This window comes from Oncorhynchus kisutch, linkage group LG16 (genome assembly GCF_002021735.2).
Source record: "Oncorhynchus kisutch isolate 150728-3 linkage group LG16, Okis_V2, whole genome shotgun sequence".
NCBI classification, from domain to species: Eukaryota; Metazoa; Chordata; class Actinopteri; order Salmoniformes; family Salmonidae; genus Oncorhynchus; species Oncorhynchus kisutch.
Window position 1 is genome coordinate 29,140,435 of NC_034189.2, and position 20,172 is coordinate 29,160,606.

Consider the following 20,172-nt stretch of genomic DNA (forward strand, 5'->3'; position numbering starts at 1 on the left):
TACTCCACTATATTCCTAAAGAAGATATGTACCTTTTTATTCCCATACCTTCTCTTGACACTCAAAAGTGCGAGGTAAGGACAGCAATATTGTCCAATTCACACATCTATCAATATAACGCGTTGTCATCCCTACTGCCTATGATCTGGCAGACTCACTAAACACAAACACTTCATTTGTAAATGATGTCTGAGTGTTGGAGTGTGCCCCTGGCTGTCCGTAAATTAAGACAATTGTGCCGTCTAGTTTACTTAAAACTTCTTTGGGATAGGGGACAGCATTTTCACTTTTGGATGAATAGCGTGCCCAGAGTGAACTGCCTCCTACTCAGTCCCAGATGCTAATATATGCATATTATTAGTAGTATTGGATAGAAAATACTCTGAAGTTTCTAAAACTGTTTGAATGATGTCTGTGAGTATAACAGAACTCATATGGCAGGCAAAAACCTGAAAAAGTTTGTAGTTTTTGAACTTAGATCCCTATCGAATACAAAGTGAGATATGGGTCAAATTGCACTTCCTAAGGCTTCCACTAGATGTCAACCATCTTTAGAACGTTGTTTCAGGCTCTTACTCTGAAGTGGGACCGGATGAGAGCTCTTTGAGTCAGTGGTCTGGCAGAGTGTCACAGGCTCAAGACGCCCGGTCACGAGAGAGTTAGCTCTCGTTCCATGGCTTTTCTACAGACAATGGAATTCTCCGGTTGGAACATTATAGAACTTTTATGATAAAAACATCCTAAAGATTGATTCTATACTTAGTTTGACAAGTTTCTTCGACCTGTAATATAACTTTTTGAACGTTTCGTCCGAATGGACCCGATTGCGCTTTTGGATTTGTTTACCAAACACCCTAGCAAAAGAAACTATTGGACATAAATGATGGACATTATCGAACAAAACAAGCATTTATTATGGAACTGCGATTCCTGGGAGTGCATTCTGATGAAGATCATCAAAGGTAAATGAATATTTATAATGTTATTTATGAATAATGTTGACTACCCAACATGGTGGATATTTCTCTGGCTGGTTTGGGCTCTGAGCGCTGTTCTCAGATTATGCTTTGTCCGTAAAGTTTTTGTTGAAATCTGACACAGCGTTTGCATTAAGGAGAAGTGTATCTAAAGTTCTATGTATAATAGTTGTATTTTCATCAACATTTATTATGAGTATTTCTGTGAATTCATGTGGCTCTCTGCAATATCACTGCATGTTTTAGAACTATTGAACATAACACACCAATGTAAAATAAGATTTGGGGATATAAATATGAACTTTACCGAACAAAACATACATGTATTGTGTAACATGAAGTCCTATGAGTGTCATCTGAAGAAGATCATCAAAGGTTAGTAATTTTTTTTTATCTCTATTTCTGCTTTTTGTGACTCCACTCTTTGGCTGGAAAAATGGCTGGGTTTTTCTGTGAGTTGGTGGTGACCTAACATAATCGTTTGTGGAGCTTTCGCTGTAATGCATTTTTGAAATCAGACACTGTGGCTGGATTAAAGAGAATTGTATCTTTTAAAATGGTACCTAATACTTGTATGTTTGAGAAATTGGATTTATGAGATGTCTGTTGATTTGTATTTGGCTCCCTGCAATTTCATTGGTTTGGCGAGGGATTTCTGGCTAGTGGAACAGGGTTCCCCAGTCCTAGACAGGTTTAACATAAGGAATTTGAAGTCTAGCATTTACATTTACTCTAGTATGACAATTGAGTACTTTTTCCATCACTGTACATTTAAAACCAGATACTTCTATACTTTTACTCAAGTAGTATTTTACTGGTTGACTTTCACTTTTACTTGACTCATTTTCTATTAAGGAATCTTTACTTTTCCTCAAGTATGACAATTGAGTACTTTTCCCACCACTGCACACATACACTGTATCAATTTAATCACGGCTTCTTGATTCCCATAATTCCCATTTCTCTGCAGTTTGTGCGAACGTGTGCGTATAGAATCCAACAATGCTGTCATAAATCCAATCCATTAAAAAAGCCGTGGCCCTCAGAGCCTGAAAGCAAATGCGGCCTGGCAGTCCTGGACGTGTGTCTATTGATATTTACCATTGATAGTCTTATCTCTAAACAAAGTGAGGCTAGGGCTGTTTTTGTGGTTGGGCGCTGGGCCAACCAGCCAATGAGAGGCAATAGCCCTAAGGCGAAGAAGACGCACCAGTGGAATGTGTGTGTGCGCATAGGATGGGGCCAAGAGATTTCTAATTTGTTTGTCCAGTACAGACGGGTAATTTGTGTATGAATATACACCTCGAATAAATATTGCCCAAGAAGCAGACCACATGGTGAACATTCACACACCCACTAACAACTCCTACACACCACACCACCATTTCCTCCCGGACTTCAATCAATCTCCACAGTATATCACACGTGGTGACGCTCATCACCGCGATGACATGGTCGGGGTGTGATGTCGCCCATGCTGTCACTCACACTGTGGTCATCACCGCGACTCACCCCCAGGAAGATGTTTTTGGAGGAGTCGAAGCCGGCGGCGTAGATGCGGGCCGTGTAAGGGGCGTTGCGCTCGCACATTATGCGGCACGCGTAGCGGGAGATTGTGCTCTGGGCCGACTGCCCCCCTCCTCCGACCCCCTCGCCTGCCGCCCCCTGGACCTGCCACCCACCGCCACCACCACTGGTGCTGCTGCCCGCTGTGTCCGTCACCACAAAGTCAATCATGCTTTCTGTAGAACGCCCGATCTGTAGGGCGAGGTAGGCCATAGGAGATAGAGGGAGATTCATGGTTAATAGAATTATAGAGTAAAGTACAGTAGAATAGAGTAGAATAGAATAGGGTATATGAGTGGAAACATGTCTTTGGGGAGGAGGGTGGTAGAAAAACTCAATTCCATTTCAATCCCACTGAAGTCAGGGTATCATCTGGAGTGTTGTGGAGAAATGCCCACAACATACCAGCAAACAAGTTTTGTTTCCTCCCAGGCTGCCAGGAGATAAAATGGCAGCCTTGTCACAGCCCCTGGTTGGAGAGAGAGAGCAGACAGATGAACAGATGGGACCGCAGCCCTGGAGCCTGCAGCACCTCAGATCCATTCTGCCCGCAGGAGTTTGGACTCCTTCATTCATCACTGGGATGAGAGATAGACAGCTAGAGCAGTCTGTCGCTGTCCGAAAGGAGAGGGGGAGGGGAGAGCGGGAGTCTGCTATCTAACACACAGGAAATAAACCCTCTCCTCGCTCCTCTTCTGACGGTGTGCGCCCCCAAACAGTACCCTTATTCCTTATGTGATGCACAGACGTTGACCCCTATGGGCACTGGTAAAAAGTAGAGCACTAAATAGGAAATGTCATTTAGGATGCACACACTCGGTTGTCAGTTTCCAGGTCATTGTCGTGCTGAAGTGTTGGGGCTCTGGCTGACTTGGCATGTCATGTGTAGGTAATATAACAGAGGACTCACCTGAAACATGTCTGTGTTGGTGTCATGAGTGTACTCTACAATGACCGAGTGACTCCTGGACAGGGTGTAAGAGATGCTGTGCTGGCTTTTGTTGCTGAGGGCCTGTCGATGCAGAACACACACATATACAGGAACCAGGTCATATAGCCAGCTACTCAGGAAAGGGCATCCCAAAAGTTTTGCCTGCTTGGGAATGTATTAGTACCATATGTGGTAAGCGTTGATATAAACAGTCGTACATACAGTTTGTACTTTTCATTCCTGCACACAGAACATTTCTAGAGTTAACGAGTAAACATTTCTAGAATTATTAAATAGTGTTTCAAACTGTGAAAGACTGTCTAAATCTAATGTGATTTAGACAGTCACCTCTCACCTTTGACACCAGAGGGGTGGAGACATTGTGGATGACATCAGGTTTGACCCCGTTGGCTTTGGGTCTCTTGTAGAGGGCCAGGCGACTTCTCCTTCGCCCCTTGTCCCCATTGGCCAAGGAACCATTGTGCCTGAGTACAGTATGGGCCATAATATAAAACACTCTTTCAATATACAACCAAATATACTTGACATTTGTATTAGTTGGCAGCCTATCTTCCCCATTCAGTTGGGATTGAGGCTTGCATGTAATGTCCTAATACATATAGTTGGATCTACACAACAAATTAGACAACAACTTTAGACTACCTATGAGATGTGAACATGTGACACACTTTGGGGTAAACTATTCCTTTAAAACTGGACCAAATGGCTTGAATCTCAATCCATAAAGATTCATTTGGTTCTGAGGGGAATATTCCCTATATGGGTTAGTCTGCCTATGTCCTGCCTATTACCTGCCCATGTCATGATTGGATAGGGCTCATAAAATGTCTGCAGCTGGCATTACACTCCCTCTTAATAAAATCCATAGAACAGTCAGCCTTACTCATTATCCACAATTATTATATACCATCACTGTATGAGTGAGTAAGATATGAGTCTACAATTCTCTCTCTCCCCCCCCCCCCCCTCTCTCCCTCTCTCTCTCTCTCTCTCTCTCTCGGCAGTTGAGGGTGTAATTTGCCTATTCTGCCCCATGACTCTTACAATGGCATCATTGTAAGGGAGTCAAATGAGCTCTTTTTTTTATGAGCCTCTGAAACGGAAAGAAAGATAGATACTGTGTGTGTCTAGGAGCTGCAAGGGCTAGTCTTTTTGGCTTTGTAAAGAAGGTAGGAAGGGGGGTTTCTTCTAACTGACAAGGATAGCTTAAGAGTGTACACACAACCACTGAGACTTATGAGTCCATATAAATAACGCTTCTTCAAGGCATGGCGTGTATAACACAGTCTGGGATGAGATGAATGGTATGGGCAACTGTTGTACATATTAACCACTGTTGAAGACACATAAGCAAACACGCACAGAAACACCCACCCACCAACACACACACACAGAGGGACAGGTAACCCACCCTAAGACGATGAGCTCCCCGTATTTGACGGGCTCCTTGTCCCCGGGGAAGAGTCCATCGTGGGGCGTGGAGCATGAGCCCAGGGGAGGCGAGGGCTGGCTCTTGTTGCAGGACGGGCGCAGCTCCAGTGAGGGCGGGGGACACAGGGCCTCCGAGCTACCCTCCAAAACCATGCCCGCCGGCCACAATGTGGGCTCACAGCTGGGAGGGAGAGAAAGGCGAGGGAGAGAGCGAGAGAGACAGAAAGAGATATAAGAGACACTCAAGACAATCAGTGCACCAAGACAAGGATACAGCTGTAGGCAGTTACCGATGTATCATCAGCGCATCAAAGAGTTCAATATTCAAATATACATGGCCTTTAAACAAAGACGCAGCATTTGTGGTCCTACTCAGACAGTCATCATGATGCTGTCGCTATACTTAGAAGTTTAATTGTCATACTGCATTATGTGACAAAACAGAAGTACTCTCTCTTCTTTGCTGACTTAGTGCATTTGCAGAGTGTGTGTGTGCGGGCGTGCATGCCTGTGTGTGTGAGGGCATGCATGCCTGTGTGTGTGTGCGGGTGTGCATGCCTGTGTGTGTGTGTGCGGGAGTGCATGCCTGTGTGTGTGTGTGTGTGGGAGTGCATGCCTGTGTGTGTGTGTGTGTGCGCGCATGCTAGACAGGCAAAACGAATAGGACTAGATGGGTACAAGTGAGCCAAGCATTTTCACGCAGGCAGTTAAACGCCTAAATCTACAGCCTCAGCTTGTACCACATTGTGTCTCTGTCTGACATATCCTACCATTGTTAAAATGAACTCAAGTTCTATGGCCATTGGCAAGTGTTACTATAGTCCTTTGTAGGGCCAAGAATCACTCAAAACAAGAGAACATGTTTCCCAAAGCTTTTAAAGTTAACAACCAGATAACCATCAATCGATGTTCTGTCGTGTCCGAGATTCTTAACAAACCCTGTGAGAGCTGCAACTTTTCTCTGGGTTCAACATGATTGGTTTTCAGTTTTTACAAAAGGTTTATGGCTGCCTGGCTGGCTGTGGCATTTCAATGGTTCGATTGGGAGCACTGTCAAATGAAAACAAGCACTTGGCATTAAAGGAATTGGACAAAAAATATATTTTTTATGATAGTCTAATGCAATTGTATAATAGCACAGGGATACATTCTAGTGGTGCTTTACAGAAACAAGCATCACATCACATGAATTGTGAATAAAGGAAAGATGATTATCTCCTCATACAGTAAAATGTCTATTTACATTTAAATCCCTTGACATTTGCAAATGTACACAAGTCAAAAAAATCTCTGCATTCCCTGTCTGTGTTGGCAATGAGGCAAACACAGGTTCTATGTCAATAGTACCCTATTATCAATCAAAAGTGGGCGAGACCACCTACACCACGAATCCAATGAAGCCAGTGACATCACACAGCCAGCCATAATAGACCAATGCCTTGTTCACTCTTTATGGATCATGAACATGGCATACCTACACAACAACAACAAAAACATGTTATGGTTATAAACAGACTGGAATTCCAACTCTGCTATATGTTATCTTCCCCCAGAAGTACAAATTGTCTGATCACAGAAATAGATTAACTAGAACTGACATTCTCATTCTGTCTATGTGTCTGATATCCTATATAATCTTGAGTTTGGGCAGTCCAACCTCAAAGCCCCATCCCTCAAAATGAACGGCCAGACCAGACAAGAGCATGGGGACCACAGCTGTTCCGGTGAGTTGTCAATTGCATCACGACGTGAACATTAGACTTTATTCAATATAAACACGTCTAATCGGAGGCCAACACAGAGAACATCCCCTCGTAATGAGATGATGGACGACAGAGAGCAGATTTAGGCAGGCGGTCGCCATTTCATTACGGCTCTCCATTGCTATGGTTGGGAGATGGAGTGTTATAGGAGTAGGATGGAGAGAAAGAATGGACACAGGGGAGGTAAAGGGAGTGAAAGAAAGAGGGAGGGGAGGGGTTGAGTAGGGAGAGGAGGATGAGACTGAAATAGAAAAACCATGGCGGCATGGCCGGATGGATGGATGGATGGAGGAGGAGGATTGAGAGGTGGAGAGAAATGAGAGGTGGAGATACAAGGTACCTTGCACTGATGTGTACAAGCACAGACAGACCTAAAGCATGACACTAAAACCAAAGGGCAAAATGGGAAACCAGAGATGGACAATGAGAATAGGAGGGATGGAGGCAGACAGACAACGGGACTGAGAGAGGGGACACACGGTGTGCGTGGGCGGTGTGTGTGTGAGACAGTGTGTGTGTGCGCATGCTCGCCGGTGCAGGGGTTTGGCAGGGTGATGGATTACCTGTTCTCTGCCACGCACTTTCTAATCAACCCACTGCCACAACCTGGGAGTGGAGAGAGAGAGAGAGAGAGAGAGAGAGCGAGAGAGGGTGGGTGGGAGGGGGTTATTGAGAGAAAGAGACAGAGGAACAAAGAAAATCTGTGTGACAAAGGAAGACAAAGGGAAATGGAATAATAGAGAGAGAGAGTTAAAGAGAGATAGAAATGCAGTCCACAGTAAAAGACTGGGATGGTAGCTATAGAGACCGGAAAGGAATAGCGACCACCGATAATACACAGGTCAACAGACACAAAGGAAAACAATGAAACATAGCGACGTGTTTCACGATTTCCATTGCAGTTATTACACAGGGTATCACAACGTAATCTAACGTTTGTTATATTATCTTTGGTTGGTTTCATTAAGAACAACCTAAGCTCCCCCTTTCTCCAAATGTCTCCCTCCCTCCCTCTTCTTCACCACAATTCACCCACAATTCTCTCTCCTACTGCAGAGGAAGGGTGAGTGAGTGAGTGAGTGAGTGAGAGAGAGAGAGAGAGAGAGAGAGAGAGAGAGAGAGAGAGAGAGAGAGAGAGAGAGAGAGAGAGAGAGAGAGAGAGAGAGAGAGAGAGAGAGAGAGAGAGAGAGAGAGAGAGAGAGAGAGAGAGAGAGAGAGAGAGAGAGAGAGAGAGAGAGAGAGAGAGAGAGAGAGAGAGAGAGAGAGAGAGAGAGAGAGAGAAAGAAAGAAAATGAGAGAGGAGTGAAATGGAGGGGTGAAGCTCTTCTATCTCCATCCAGTAACAAATGAACAGAGAGCTAAATATACACACCAGGAAGTGATCTCAGGAATAAAATATGAATTCCTGACAACATTGATCACATTTTACTCCTTTCCAGACATCTTTTTGCACTTATTTTTTTATTTTCTCCCATATCTGGAGAAATGTAGCCACTATCATATCAACTGCATACGATTATAGAGGCAACAATTTCCATTCGGTGATGGTTTGTGGTGTAACATTTGTAGCAGTGGTGAAACTGAAAAAGAGAGTTCTTCTACCTGGAACCAAAAGGGGTTATTCAAAGGGTTATCCAAGGGGGACAGCCAAATAACACCTTTTTTTCTCACAGAGTGTACTGCAGTGAATTCCATGGTATTGCCTCGTGTCAGCTTCTTCCTGATACTGGATATCACTGGGAATACATTTCCGCTGCACATGACCATACTGTCAGGGTAGCTGTGCTACTATCTGCAACATTTTATCGTGGTATGCAACACGACGAAAACATGGCAACGAGGGACTCAGATTTAGCACCTTGCTAAGAAAAGCAAGATGTTTGGCAGGAGAAACTGAGATATGCCTTAACTCTACTCTACTGGTATGTTTAAATTCATATCACCACCACCACCACAATTCCCAAACATGTCCAATGCTAGCTGACAGAGGCTATCTAACCTACACAGTATGCACAGGCACATGAGGACATACGACACTGTCGGAAAAAACCTGAGTTATTGCATTGATTGCCAGTCAATTGTCGGTCATGGTCTATGGTGGCCAAGGTGTCACCTGTTATCGAAGCAGACACAAAGCCCGATAGCACTGGTGTTGTGTACTAATGGGCCTGCCTGATAAAGTCTGTGACCGGGCTAGTGCTGTGCAGTGCAGTGGGTGCTATGATGCCATTAATGGAGAGGGAACAACATACTACCTCAGAGACTGAGAGAAAGTGTGTGTGCGCGCGTGTGAGATTGTGTGTGTGTCTTTCCAACAAACTTCAAGAGGCTTCCACCTTCACCAGGTTAGAAAAATCACTCACACAATATTCTACACTAGGAGACAAATATTCTGAGTAAAGAAATCCTCCTTTCACATCAAGCTGGCACACAGGCATAATAGAGCCTGTGGTATCCCAATAGAGTGCTTAGTCAAACTCGGAGACAACAACAGCAACAACAACATCATCCATTACCAGGTTCAACCATCCATCCCATCCTACATCTTAGTCCAAGTTTTTTGTCTGTATCTTCTCGGAAAAGGGGCCCTTGTTCAGTGACAACACATTGTATTCCCCCAGAGTCACATTGGGTTATCTTTGCCAGGTGTTATTTACATTTTTTTTTAGGTAATTGATTTTCGGTTCCAAGCACCCTTTTTTACATGTTCAGAGTTGAGGATGTTCTCTTCCTTTACTGAGACTACTCTTTTTCAGGTTCAAATGGGTTCATATCTCAATAGCTAAAATGCACAAGTTAATATACGTATATCTCAATGGTTCAAATGGCTTCGGCCTACACTTGGCCTAAGATTCCCCTTAAGACTTCATAGTATTTTGTCGGTAAGTATACGTTATGTAATCTCTCTGTGTTATTGCCACCTCCACCTACCTGCTTGACCCCTCTGGCTTTACAAGAAGACACACAGGTGGGCCGCTCAGTTACCTCATCACCTCTTCACCGGTACCACACACACTCTGACTCACCCTCTCTCTCGCTCTCTCACCCTCTCTTTTTCTCCTTTCCTCATTACTCACCTTCTCGCTATCCCACTCTCCTCTCTTCCTCTCTCCCCCGGTCACTCATCCTCACTGTCATTCTCTATCCCTCCCTAGCTCTCTCTCTCGCTCTCTCTTTCTCTCAGTCTGTCTCTCTCTCTCTTTCTCCCACGTGTCACAGCAGACAACCAGCTTACGGACTGCCTGTATGAGTAAGCATCAGTCATGCAGGATTCATCTGTGCGACTGTAGACAGAAGTCCATTTGAAGACTGTGAAGCACGCATTTTGAATGGGATTATGCTTAAGTGTGAGGAACTTACTCATTAGGATTGTCTCTATTTACTCTTTGAAGTTGTAAACAGTATTAATGAAGTTGTGTATTTACCCTATAGGGGGAAGAGGAAGAATAGGAGGAGGAACAGGGGCAGGCAAAAGAGAAACAAAACAGACAGATTCCCAGTAGGCTCTAGCGAGGACACAGCAGGAGAACATCGAGGCCTCTTTAACAAGCACAGCAAGACCACAGCAAAACTACAGTACATGATGGGGAATAGGAAACTGGTTATATGGAACATTCAAATTGAGAATGAGATGCTGCAAACCTGTTGTTTGTGTGTGTGTGTGTGTGTCTGTCCATAATGTCTACTGTATACACACCATCATATACATGTAAACAGTACCAGTCCAAAGTTTGGACACACCTTCTCATTCAAGGGTTTCTCTTTATTTTTATTATTTTCTACATTGTAGAATAATAATGAAGACATCAAAACTATGAAATAACACATGGAATCATGTAGTAACCAATAAAGTGTTAAAAAAATCTAAATATATTTGAGAGTCGTCAAAGTAGCCACCGTTTACCTTGATGACAACTTTGCACACACTTGGCATTCTCTCATCCAGCATCACCTGGAATGATTTTCCAACAGTCTTGTAGGAGTTCCCACATATGCTGAGCGCTTGTTAGCTGATTTTTCTTCACTCTGTGGTCCAACTTATCCCAAACCATCTCAATTGGGTTGAGGTAGGGTGATTGTGGAGGCCAGGTAATGATGCAGCACTCCATCACTCTCCTTCTTGGTCAAATAGCCCTCACACAGCTTGGAGGGATGTTGGGTCATTGTCCTGTTGAAAAACAAATGATAGTCCCACTAAGCGCAAGCCAGATGGGATGGGGTATTGCTGCAGAATGCTGTGGTAGCCATGCTGATTAAGCACGTCTTGAATTCTAAATAAATCACAGACCGTGTCACCAGCAAAGCACCCCCACACCATCACACCTCCTCCTCCATGATTCACGGTGGGAACCACACATGCGGAGATCATCCGTTCACCTACTCTGCGTCTCACAAAAACACGGTGGTTGGAACCAAAAATTGCACATTTGGACTCATCAGATTTCCACCGGTCTAATATCCATTGCTCGTGTTTCTTGGCCCAAGCAAGTCTCTTCTTCTTATTGGTGTCCTTTAGTCATTTTTTCCCCCAGCAATTCGACCTCGAGATGACATTTTCCAGATTGACTGACCTTTATGTCTTAAAGTAATAATGGACTGTCGTTTCTCTTTGCTTATTTGAGCTGTTCTTGCCATAATATGGACTTTTACCAAACAGGGCTATCTTCTGTATACCACCCCTACCTTGTCACACAACTGATTGGCTCAAAGCATTAAGGAAAGAAATTCTACAAATTGACTTTTAACAAGGCACACCTGTTAATTGAAATGCATTCCAGGTGACTACCTCATGAAGCTGGTTGAGAGAATGCCAAGAGTGTGCAAAGCTGTCATCAAGGCAAAGGGTGGCATTTTTTATTTATTTATTTGTTTAACACTTTTTTGGTTGCTATGTGATTCCATATGTGTTATTTCATAGTTTTGATGTCTTCACTATTATTCTACAATGTAGAAAATTGTAAAAAAAAATTGGAATAACCCTGGAATGAGTAGGTGTGTCCAAACTTTTGACTGGTACTGTATTTATATTCCAGACTCTGACATTGCTCGTTCTAATATTTTTTATTTATTTCTTAAGTCTATGCTTTGTATTGTTAGGTAGGCTATTACTGCACTGTTGGAGCTAGGAACAAAAGCATTTCACTAAACCTGCGATAACATTTGCAAAATATGTGTACGAGACCAATAAATTTGGATTTGATTTGTGTGTGAATGTGTGTGAGTGTTTGTGTGTGTGTGAGTGTGTGTGTGAGAGTGTTTGTGTTATACTGTGCACATAATACAGTATATGGCAAATTAACACAGATTTGTTAGACTGGGACCTTTGTTAATTTCTAAGATCTTTATCTATACAGCTTATTTTTTATACAATTATATATATTTTTTGTGTGTTGGACAAGAGGCCATAATGGAACCAAACCTGCTCTATAATATTTTTACACTTCCAGGTTCCACAATGTATACTTGCACTCCAAAGTCTGAGGGAGTTGTGAGCCATCTTGTTCCCCATTATCATCATGCGTATAGGATTTTGTTTTCTCAGCGAGCAGGCCTCCCCAAATAACATAATTTGCCAAACACCTAACCAGAATAAATAGGCTATGCTCAGAGTCCTTCAGCTATGCGATAAGGCTAAGCTAAACATAGTTTGATATGTAATATAAACCAACGAAGCTACACACTGACTTGGGCACTGAGAACATGATCATGGCTGGTTCTGCTCTGTGCCTTCAAGGGCCAGATTGCAGAGGATTGCGTGTCCCTCTGTTATGCTCACGACGGACGCCTATGATCGCTATAGCCAAGGAGACGCAATCATTTTAATCAAGGACTTGTCATTTTGCTCATTATAATCATAGCCGTAATAGCATGGAAAATTGCAGCTATTAAAACCTTGTTTAATGTAGGAAGGAAAAAAATATGTTGGGCTATACTAAAAAATGACATGTTATGGTGAAAAGTGATTATGATGGGCAGGTAATTACAATATCTTTAGGCCTACTGAGGTTAGTGTTTTTTTTAATAGCCTACCCATTGTAATAATTGCTTATTTGTTTTAACGTTTCTCTGCTCCATAGCGCAGCAGTCTTTGAGGCAGGGAAGTACACGAGGGAATCCACTGCACAGACAATAAATACTACAATAACAAGACATCGCCACGCACGCAAGCACACACGCAGAGACAACAGAATAGCCTATCCGATCTGCTATCATGAATGTAAGAAAATAAAAAAAGACATAAGACGGGCCAATTGTCAAACCACTTCAGCACCGAAACACACATTGATGGACAGTAGCCTAATTGAACAGGTTGGCAAATTAATCAATAAATACCCGCTAATGTGTGCCGAAGGAGGTCCGTTAGATTTTTTTATTCCCTTTTGGATTGTGTCAATCCCCGTGCGGCCTCAATATCGGACGTCGTGCCGTTGTTAAAACACCACCTGCGAAGGTATGTTGGATGGAACAACCATTGGACCGGACAGTCGGCATTGCCTCTCCGTTGTCATCGGGTACATCGGAGACTGCGAGATGCTCTTTCCTCCCGGAGACTATTCGTGGTCCAGACAGCCCGTTGTCACGCCCATCTCTCTTTAGCACTCTACCTTGGAAAAAACACAGGAGTAACGCCGACGCACCATCGCCCACATTATTGCCTCTCTGCGGTTGATCAGGATTCCGCGATTCTTGCGTAAGATTTGCACAATGTGCTGGCTCCACCTACCTGCTGATCTCAGCCCATGCGCATGATGCTTGTACAGTACAGTTGGTAGGCTACTGTAAAGAGGCGCTGTTCAGGAAGGTACAGTTGCCAAGGCAGTGTGTAGATTATTCTGTGTGAATGATCATGTATTTTTTTTTTAAAGAAACACCTCCAGCTCTATATTATAGGGAGATGTGAAAATTAGAGGTTGTAAAATTGAAGAAAGAGCAATCTCTTGACTTGCTTAAAAACGTATGTGCTGCCACTTTCCAAGGGAAAATAACAGAAAATACACTACATGGCCAAAAGTCTACATTTCAACAAGTCAGTTAGTCAAATTTCTGCCCTGCTACAGCTTCCCATGTCACCTGTAAGTGCTGTTATTGTGAAATGGAAACTTATAGGAGCAACAACAGCTCAGCCCTGAAGAGGTAGGCCACACAAGCTATCAGAACGAGTGTTGAGTGTTAAAGCGTTTAGCGTGTAAAAAATCATCTGTTCTCGGTTGCAACACTCACTTACAGAGTTCCAAACTGCCTCTGGAAACAATGTGTTTGTCCTGACCTTCATGAAATGGGTTCCAGGTGAAGCTGGTTGAGAGAATGCCAAGAGTGTGCAAAGCTGTCATCAAGGCAAAGGGTGGCTACTTTGAAGAATCTCAAAGGTACAATATATTTTGATTTGTTTAACACTTTTTTGGTTACTACATGATTCCATATGTGTTATTTAATAGTTTTGATGTCTTCACTATTATTCCACAATGTAGAAAACAGTAAAAAAAATAAAGAAAAACCCTGGAATGAGTAGGTGTGTCCAAACGTTTGACTGGTACTGTATAAAAAAGCATACCAGTTTCATTTTATGGACCAAAAAATGTACAGCTCTTTTTTAATTGAATTATTATACAAAATTATTGCAAACATTATAATGTTATTTATATAGGGGATACAACCATCCCGTTCTGAAGATTTTGCTGTGAAGAGACAGAATCATTAGATAATGTCTTGTTTTGGTACTGTCCCCACTGTATGTAGCTTGTTTTTGGTCTCAGGTTCGGGAATGGCTGAAGAATTGCAACATTTACCTGGTGCTAACTCTGCAAATAGCCCTGCTGAGTGATTTAAAAAGTCATAGTCAATCGATCAATATTAAAATATAACTTTATTTTTTATTTTTTTACCCCCTTTTTCTCCCCAATTTCATGATATCAAATTGGTAGTTACAGTCTTATCCTATAGCTGCATCTCCCACATGGACTTGGGAGAGGCGAAGGTCAAGAGCCATGTGTCCTCCGAAACACGACCCTGCCAAGCCGCACTGCTTCTTGACACACGCTCCCTTAACCCGGAAGCCAGCCGCACCAATGTGTCGGAGGAAACATCGCACAACTGGCGTCCGAAGTCAGCGTTTATGCGCCCGGCTAGCCACTAGGAGTTGCTAGAGCGTGATGGGACACGGACATCCCAGCCGGCCAAACCGTCCCCTAAACCGGATGACGCTTGGACAATTTTGTACCACATCATTGGTCTCCCGGTCGCGGACACCTGCGATCGAACCCAGGTCTGTAGTGACGCCTCTAGCACAGTGGTTCTTAATCTGGGTTCGATCGAACCCCAGGAGTTCGGTGAGTCAGTCTCAGGGGTTCGGCGGAGGTCAAGACACACATCCAACTCATACGATTCGTGATGACACGCCCCTCTTGGCCATCATTGACTGCAGGTGATCACTAAGAGAAAACTAGGAGAACACTTCCTTAAGCTGCATGGAGATGGAAAATACAAGAACACAACGCTCGCTGAATTCGATGAAAAGGCTACTCTGCCTGTTCTCGGCTTTGTACCCATCAACAAACCGATCCTCACAGCATCGTACGAAGTTGCTTACCTGATAGCAAAGCAGGGCAAACCACACACCATTGGTGAAACACTCATAAAACCAGCTGTGTTGAAGATGGTGAATACCATGCTGGGAAAAGAGGCTGAAGTTAAGTTATCCCAAATTCCTCTTTCAAATGACACCATCAGCGACAGAATAGAGGACATTAGCAAAGACATCTTGGCTCAAGTAGTTGCAGATCTGATTTCAAGCCCGGCAAAATTCAGCTCGACGAGACCACAGACGTTTCCAATTGCTGTATTCGTGCGCTATGTGAAAGACAACGTGATAAAGGAAGATTTGTTTTATTTTGTAAGCCTCTTACATCAACAACTAAGGCAGCCGATGTGAAGAAACTTGTGGATGACTTCTTCAAAGACAACAATCTTTCGTGGGATATGGTTTCTGCAGTTTGTTCGGACGGAGCTCCAGTCATGCTGTGAAGAAAGTCTGGTTTTGGTGCGCTAGTGAAAGCCGATGCACCACACATCATTGTTACGCATTGTATTCTGCACAGGCATGCGTTGGCAACAAAAACATTGCCTCCAAAACTGGTAGAAGTATTACAAATTGTAGTGGAATGCGTGAACTATGTGCCAACTAGTGCTCTGAGGCACCACATTTTCAGTGAGCTGTGTAAAGAAATGGGCTCTGAATTCGAGGTACTTCTGTACCATTCTAACGTTCGGTGGTTATCCCGGGGACAGGTGCTGAATCGTGTTTTTGCCGTGTGTGTGGAATTAGCCCTGTTTTTGCAAGAGCACCAACATTGTCATGCAGATTGCTTAAAAAATTCTGAGTTCATTCTCATTTTAGCGTACATGGCTGAAATCTTAGCAGCTCTCAATCATCTCAATCAAAAGGTGCAGGGCGGTGGAGTCAACATTATCGAAGTGGAGGAATACCTGAAGGCTTTAAAAAAAAAGCTACCGTTATTGAAACGACGAACAGAGAACGATAACTTCGCAAACTTTCCCCTGCTGGACGACTCTAAGTAAGATCGAAGATGTATCTGGAATCAGATACATTTCTGTACCCGCGGAACTGAAGCAAGCAATTGCCACGCACTTAGGTGAGCTTGCAAAGTCTCTCGACGGATACTTCCCTACGAGAGTCATATCCAGTATGGGTGAGACAGCCGTTCACGTTTAGTGTTGAGACAACAGATGTCAATGATGAATACCTCGATAAAATCATTGAAATTCAGCAGAGCCAGGTTCAACAGCAACTCTTCAGAACAACAACGCTTTCAACGTTTTGGTGTCAACAAATGGTAACGTACCCTGTTATTGCTAAGAAAGCTCTGGAGATTTTCATACCGTTTGTTTACAACATATCTTTGCGAGCAATCCTTTTCGAGGATGCTGGACATAAAAACGAAGAAAGGGAACAGACTTTGTTGCAAAAATGACATGAGAGTGGCACTTGCCAAGGTGAAGCCGCGCATTTCTGAACTGGTCTCTGAAAGGCAACAGCAGAAGTCACACTGATTTGCAGTAAATATCCATTATTATGTTTTTGTTTTTGTGTGAAAATCATGTTTTGATGATTTTGTTCTTTCAACATAGTGATGTTGATGCACGGTTCATTTTGTGCACCAGTAAAATATATACTTATGTTTTGAATTTGAAAAAATCATATTTTATTTTTCCAATTTAAGAAGGGTTCGGTGAATGCGCATATGAAACTGGGGGGGTTCAGTACCTCCAACAAGGTTAAGAACCACTGCCTTAATATAATAATACTCTTTAAAAAAATGTAGATTTAAATTTACAATCTGTAGATACTATGAGACTAGAAAGGTTCAGAACTTTTGTGAAACATCACAGCACAGTTTAATAATATATAAACTGGATGGTGTTCAGAGATACATTGCTTTCGGAAAGTACTCAGACTTATTCCACATTTTGTTAGGTTACAGCCTTATTCTAAAATGTATTAAATCGTTTTTCCCCCAGATCAATATACGCACGATACCCCATAATGACCAAGAAAAAACAGGTTTTTAGATTTTTTTTCTAATTTATATATATAATATTATATTTACATAAGTATTCAGACCCTTTCGGTTCGTTGATCTGGAGCAACGAACCGCCCTTGCTGTCTCTGCCTGGCCGGTTCCCCTCTTTCCACTGGGATTCTCTGCCTCTAACCCTATTACAGGGGCTGAGTCACTGGCTTACTGGGGCTCTTTCATACCGTCCCTGGTCGTGCTGCTGCTCCAGTTTGAACTGTTCTGCCTTATTATTATTGGAACATGCTGGTCATTTATGAACATTTGAACATCTTGGCCATGTTCTGTTATAATCTCCACCCGGCACAGCCGGAAGAGTACTGGCCACCCACATAGCTTGGTTCCTCTCCAGGTTTCTTCCTAGGTTTTGGCCTTTCTAGGGAGTTTTTCCTAGCGACCGTGCTTCTACAACTGCATTCCTTGCTGTTTGGGGTTTTAGGCTGGGTTTCTGTACAGCACTTTGAGATATCAGCTGATGTACGAAGGGCTATATAAATACATTTGATTTGATTTGAAAATTTGAGATAAATTTGACTTTACTCAGCACTTTGTTGAAGCACCTTTGGACGCAATTACAGCCTTGAGTCTTCTTGGGTATGACACTACAAGCTTGGCACACCTGTATTTGGGGAGTTTCTCCCATTCTTCTCTGCAGATCCTCTCCAGCGCTGTCAGGTAGGATGGGGAGCGTTGCTGCACAGTTATTTTAAGGTCTGTCCAGAGTAGAGGTCGACCGATTAATCGGAATGGCCGATTAATTTTTGGACACCTTTATTTAACTAGGCAAGTCAGTTAAGAACACATTCTTATTTTCAATGACGGCCTAGGAACGATGGGTTAACTGCCTTGTTCAGGGTCGGAACGACAGATTTTTACCTTGTCAGCTCCGGGATTCAATCTTGGAACCTTACGGTTAACTAGTCCAACGCTCTAACCACCTGCCTCTCAATGCACTCCACGAGGAGCCTGCCTGTTACGCGAATGCAGTAGAAGCCAAGGTAAGTTGCTAGCTAGCATTAAACTTATCTTATAAAAAACAATCAATCAATAAATCATAATCACTAGTTAACTACACATGGTTGATGATATTACTAGTTTATCTAGCGTGTCCTGTGTTGCATATAAACGATGCAAAGCAGGGGGATGATTTAACAAAAGCACAATCGTTGCACGACTGTACCTAACCATAAACACCAATGCCTTTCTTAAAATCAATACACAGAAGTATATATTTTTAAACCTGCATATTTAGCTAAAAAAAATCCAGGTTAGCAGGTGAAATTGTGTCACTTCTCTTGCATTCATTGCACACAGAGTCAGGGTATATGCAACAGTTTGGGCAGCCTGGCTCATTGCGAACTAATTTGACTGTATTTTACGTAATTATGACATAACATTGAAGGTTGTACAATGTAACAGGAATATTTAGATTTAGGGATACCACCTGTTAGATAAAATACTGAGCGGTTCCGTATTTCACTGAAATAATAACTTTTTGTTTTCGAAATGATAGTTTCCGGATTCGACCATATTAATGACCAAAGGCTCGTATTTCTGTGTATTATTATGTTATAATTAAGTCAATGATTTGATATTTGATAGAGCAGTCTGACTGAGCGATGGTAGGCAGCAGCAGGCTCGTAAGCATTCATTCAAACAGCACTTTCGTGCGTTTTGTCAGCAGCTCTTCGCAAGCACAGCTCTGTTTCTGACTTCAAGCCTATCAACTCCCAAGATTAGGCTGGTGTAACTGATGTGAAATGGCTAGCTATTTAGCGGGGTGCGCGCTAATATCGTTTCAAATGCCACTCGCTCTGAGACTTGGAGTGGTTGTTCCCCTTGCAGAGTGGCCGCGGCTTTTGTTGAATGAAGGGTAACCCTGTTCGAGGGTGGCTGTTGTCGGTGTGTTCCTGGTTTGATGCAACCAGTGCTCTCGATGATGTAGCTGTAGATCCTTTGAGGATCTGAGGACCCATGCCAAATTTTTTCATTCTCCTGGGCTTTGTCGTGCCCTCTTGAAAAATGAAACGCTAATTAGCTGCTAATGTGGCTATCATAAAGAACTACAAATGCCATGATGATCTGGACAAGACTGCCAAATTGAGGAAAAGGTAAGAATCTTTGGATGAACTAACGTTAGCTAAATGTATCAATGAATGCATTTGCTACGTTTTTTTAAATGGACAATTCTGTGAAGTGTCTTATGCAAGTTTTAAATTGACACAATACCTGTTAGCAAAGGTGCCAGCTAGAGATGACATGCAGGAGCTTGCGGGGATTTGTAGTTTTGCATGATGTCTACTTTGATGCTAATTAGCATTTTTGAATCTGAGAGTAAATAAAAGTCACCTTGTCTGATAGAGATTTACACGGTTATTAAAACATCACATTAGGGGAAGCCTACACTCGACACAGCCCTTATTTTAAGTGTTCCTAAAATACCATGTCGGAAACATGAATGGTGGAAAACAATTGGAACCATTTCCCTGTTTGACCGCTAGGTTTTATGGGTATTATGACATCTCAGTTGTGTTCGAATATTCATACTAACTGCACTAACCGTACTATGTCTGACGTAATTTGAGTACGTAGTATGCTTATTGGTCATAATTAATTCTCTAAAATACGAAGTACACAAGCAGTGGACACTATTTCCGTGCTTTTAGGGCCCATAATACAATTCTTCAGAAAAGGCGTGGCTTCACATCGTTTTCAGATTTGAAGAAAATGGCGGAAAATATGCAGCCGAAGTCCAACGAGAGAGGAATTCATTGTTTTAATTAATTATGACAAATGTTAAGAAAATGTTGAGCAATGTAATAAATTAATTACTTTTCAAATAAGTTACCTTACACGTTATGTTGGCTGACAATTTGTTAGCTATGCTATCC

General features: G+C 42.7%; 1 protein-coding gene across 3 annotated transcripts in view; it reads right to left on the reverse strand.

Moving 5' to 3' along the window:
* Positions 1–20,172, reverse strand: part of LOC109906601 (E3 ubiquitin-protein ligase pellino homolog 1) — a 29,784-nt gene that overhangs the window by 8,023 nt on the left and 1,589 nt on the right. The window contains exons 1-6 of one of the 3 annotated variants that reach the window (XM_020504384.2): positions 13,023–13,424; positions 7,253–7,295; positions 4,907–5,107; positions 3,830–3,959; positions 3,454–3,555; positions 2,490–2,735 (exon numbers count right to left, since the gene is read on the reverse strand). In XM_020504384.2, coding sequence (XP_020359973.1) covers positions 2,490–2,735; positions 3,454–3,555; positions 3,830–3,959; positions 4,907–5,079 — 651 coding nt within the window. In that variant the 5' untranslated portion in view covers positions 5,080–5,107; positions 7,253–7,295; positions 13,023–13,424. Of the gene's footprint in view, positions 1–2,489; positions 2,736–3,453; positions 3,556–3,829; positions 3,960–4,906; positions 5,108–7,252; positions 7,296–13,022; positions 13,425–20,172 lie in introns of those variants that run through there. The other 2 variants (XM_031792192.1, XM_031792193.1) reach the window with 2 other exon arrangements.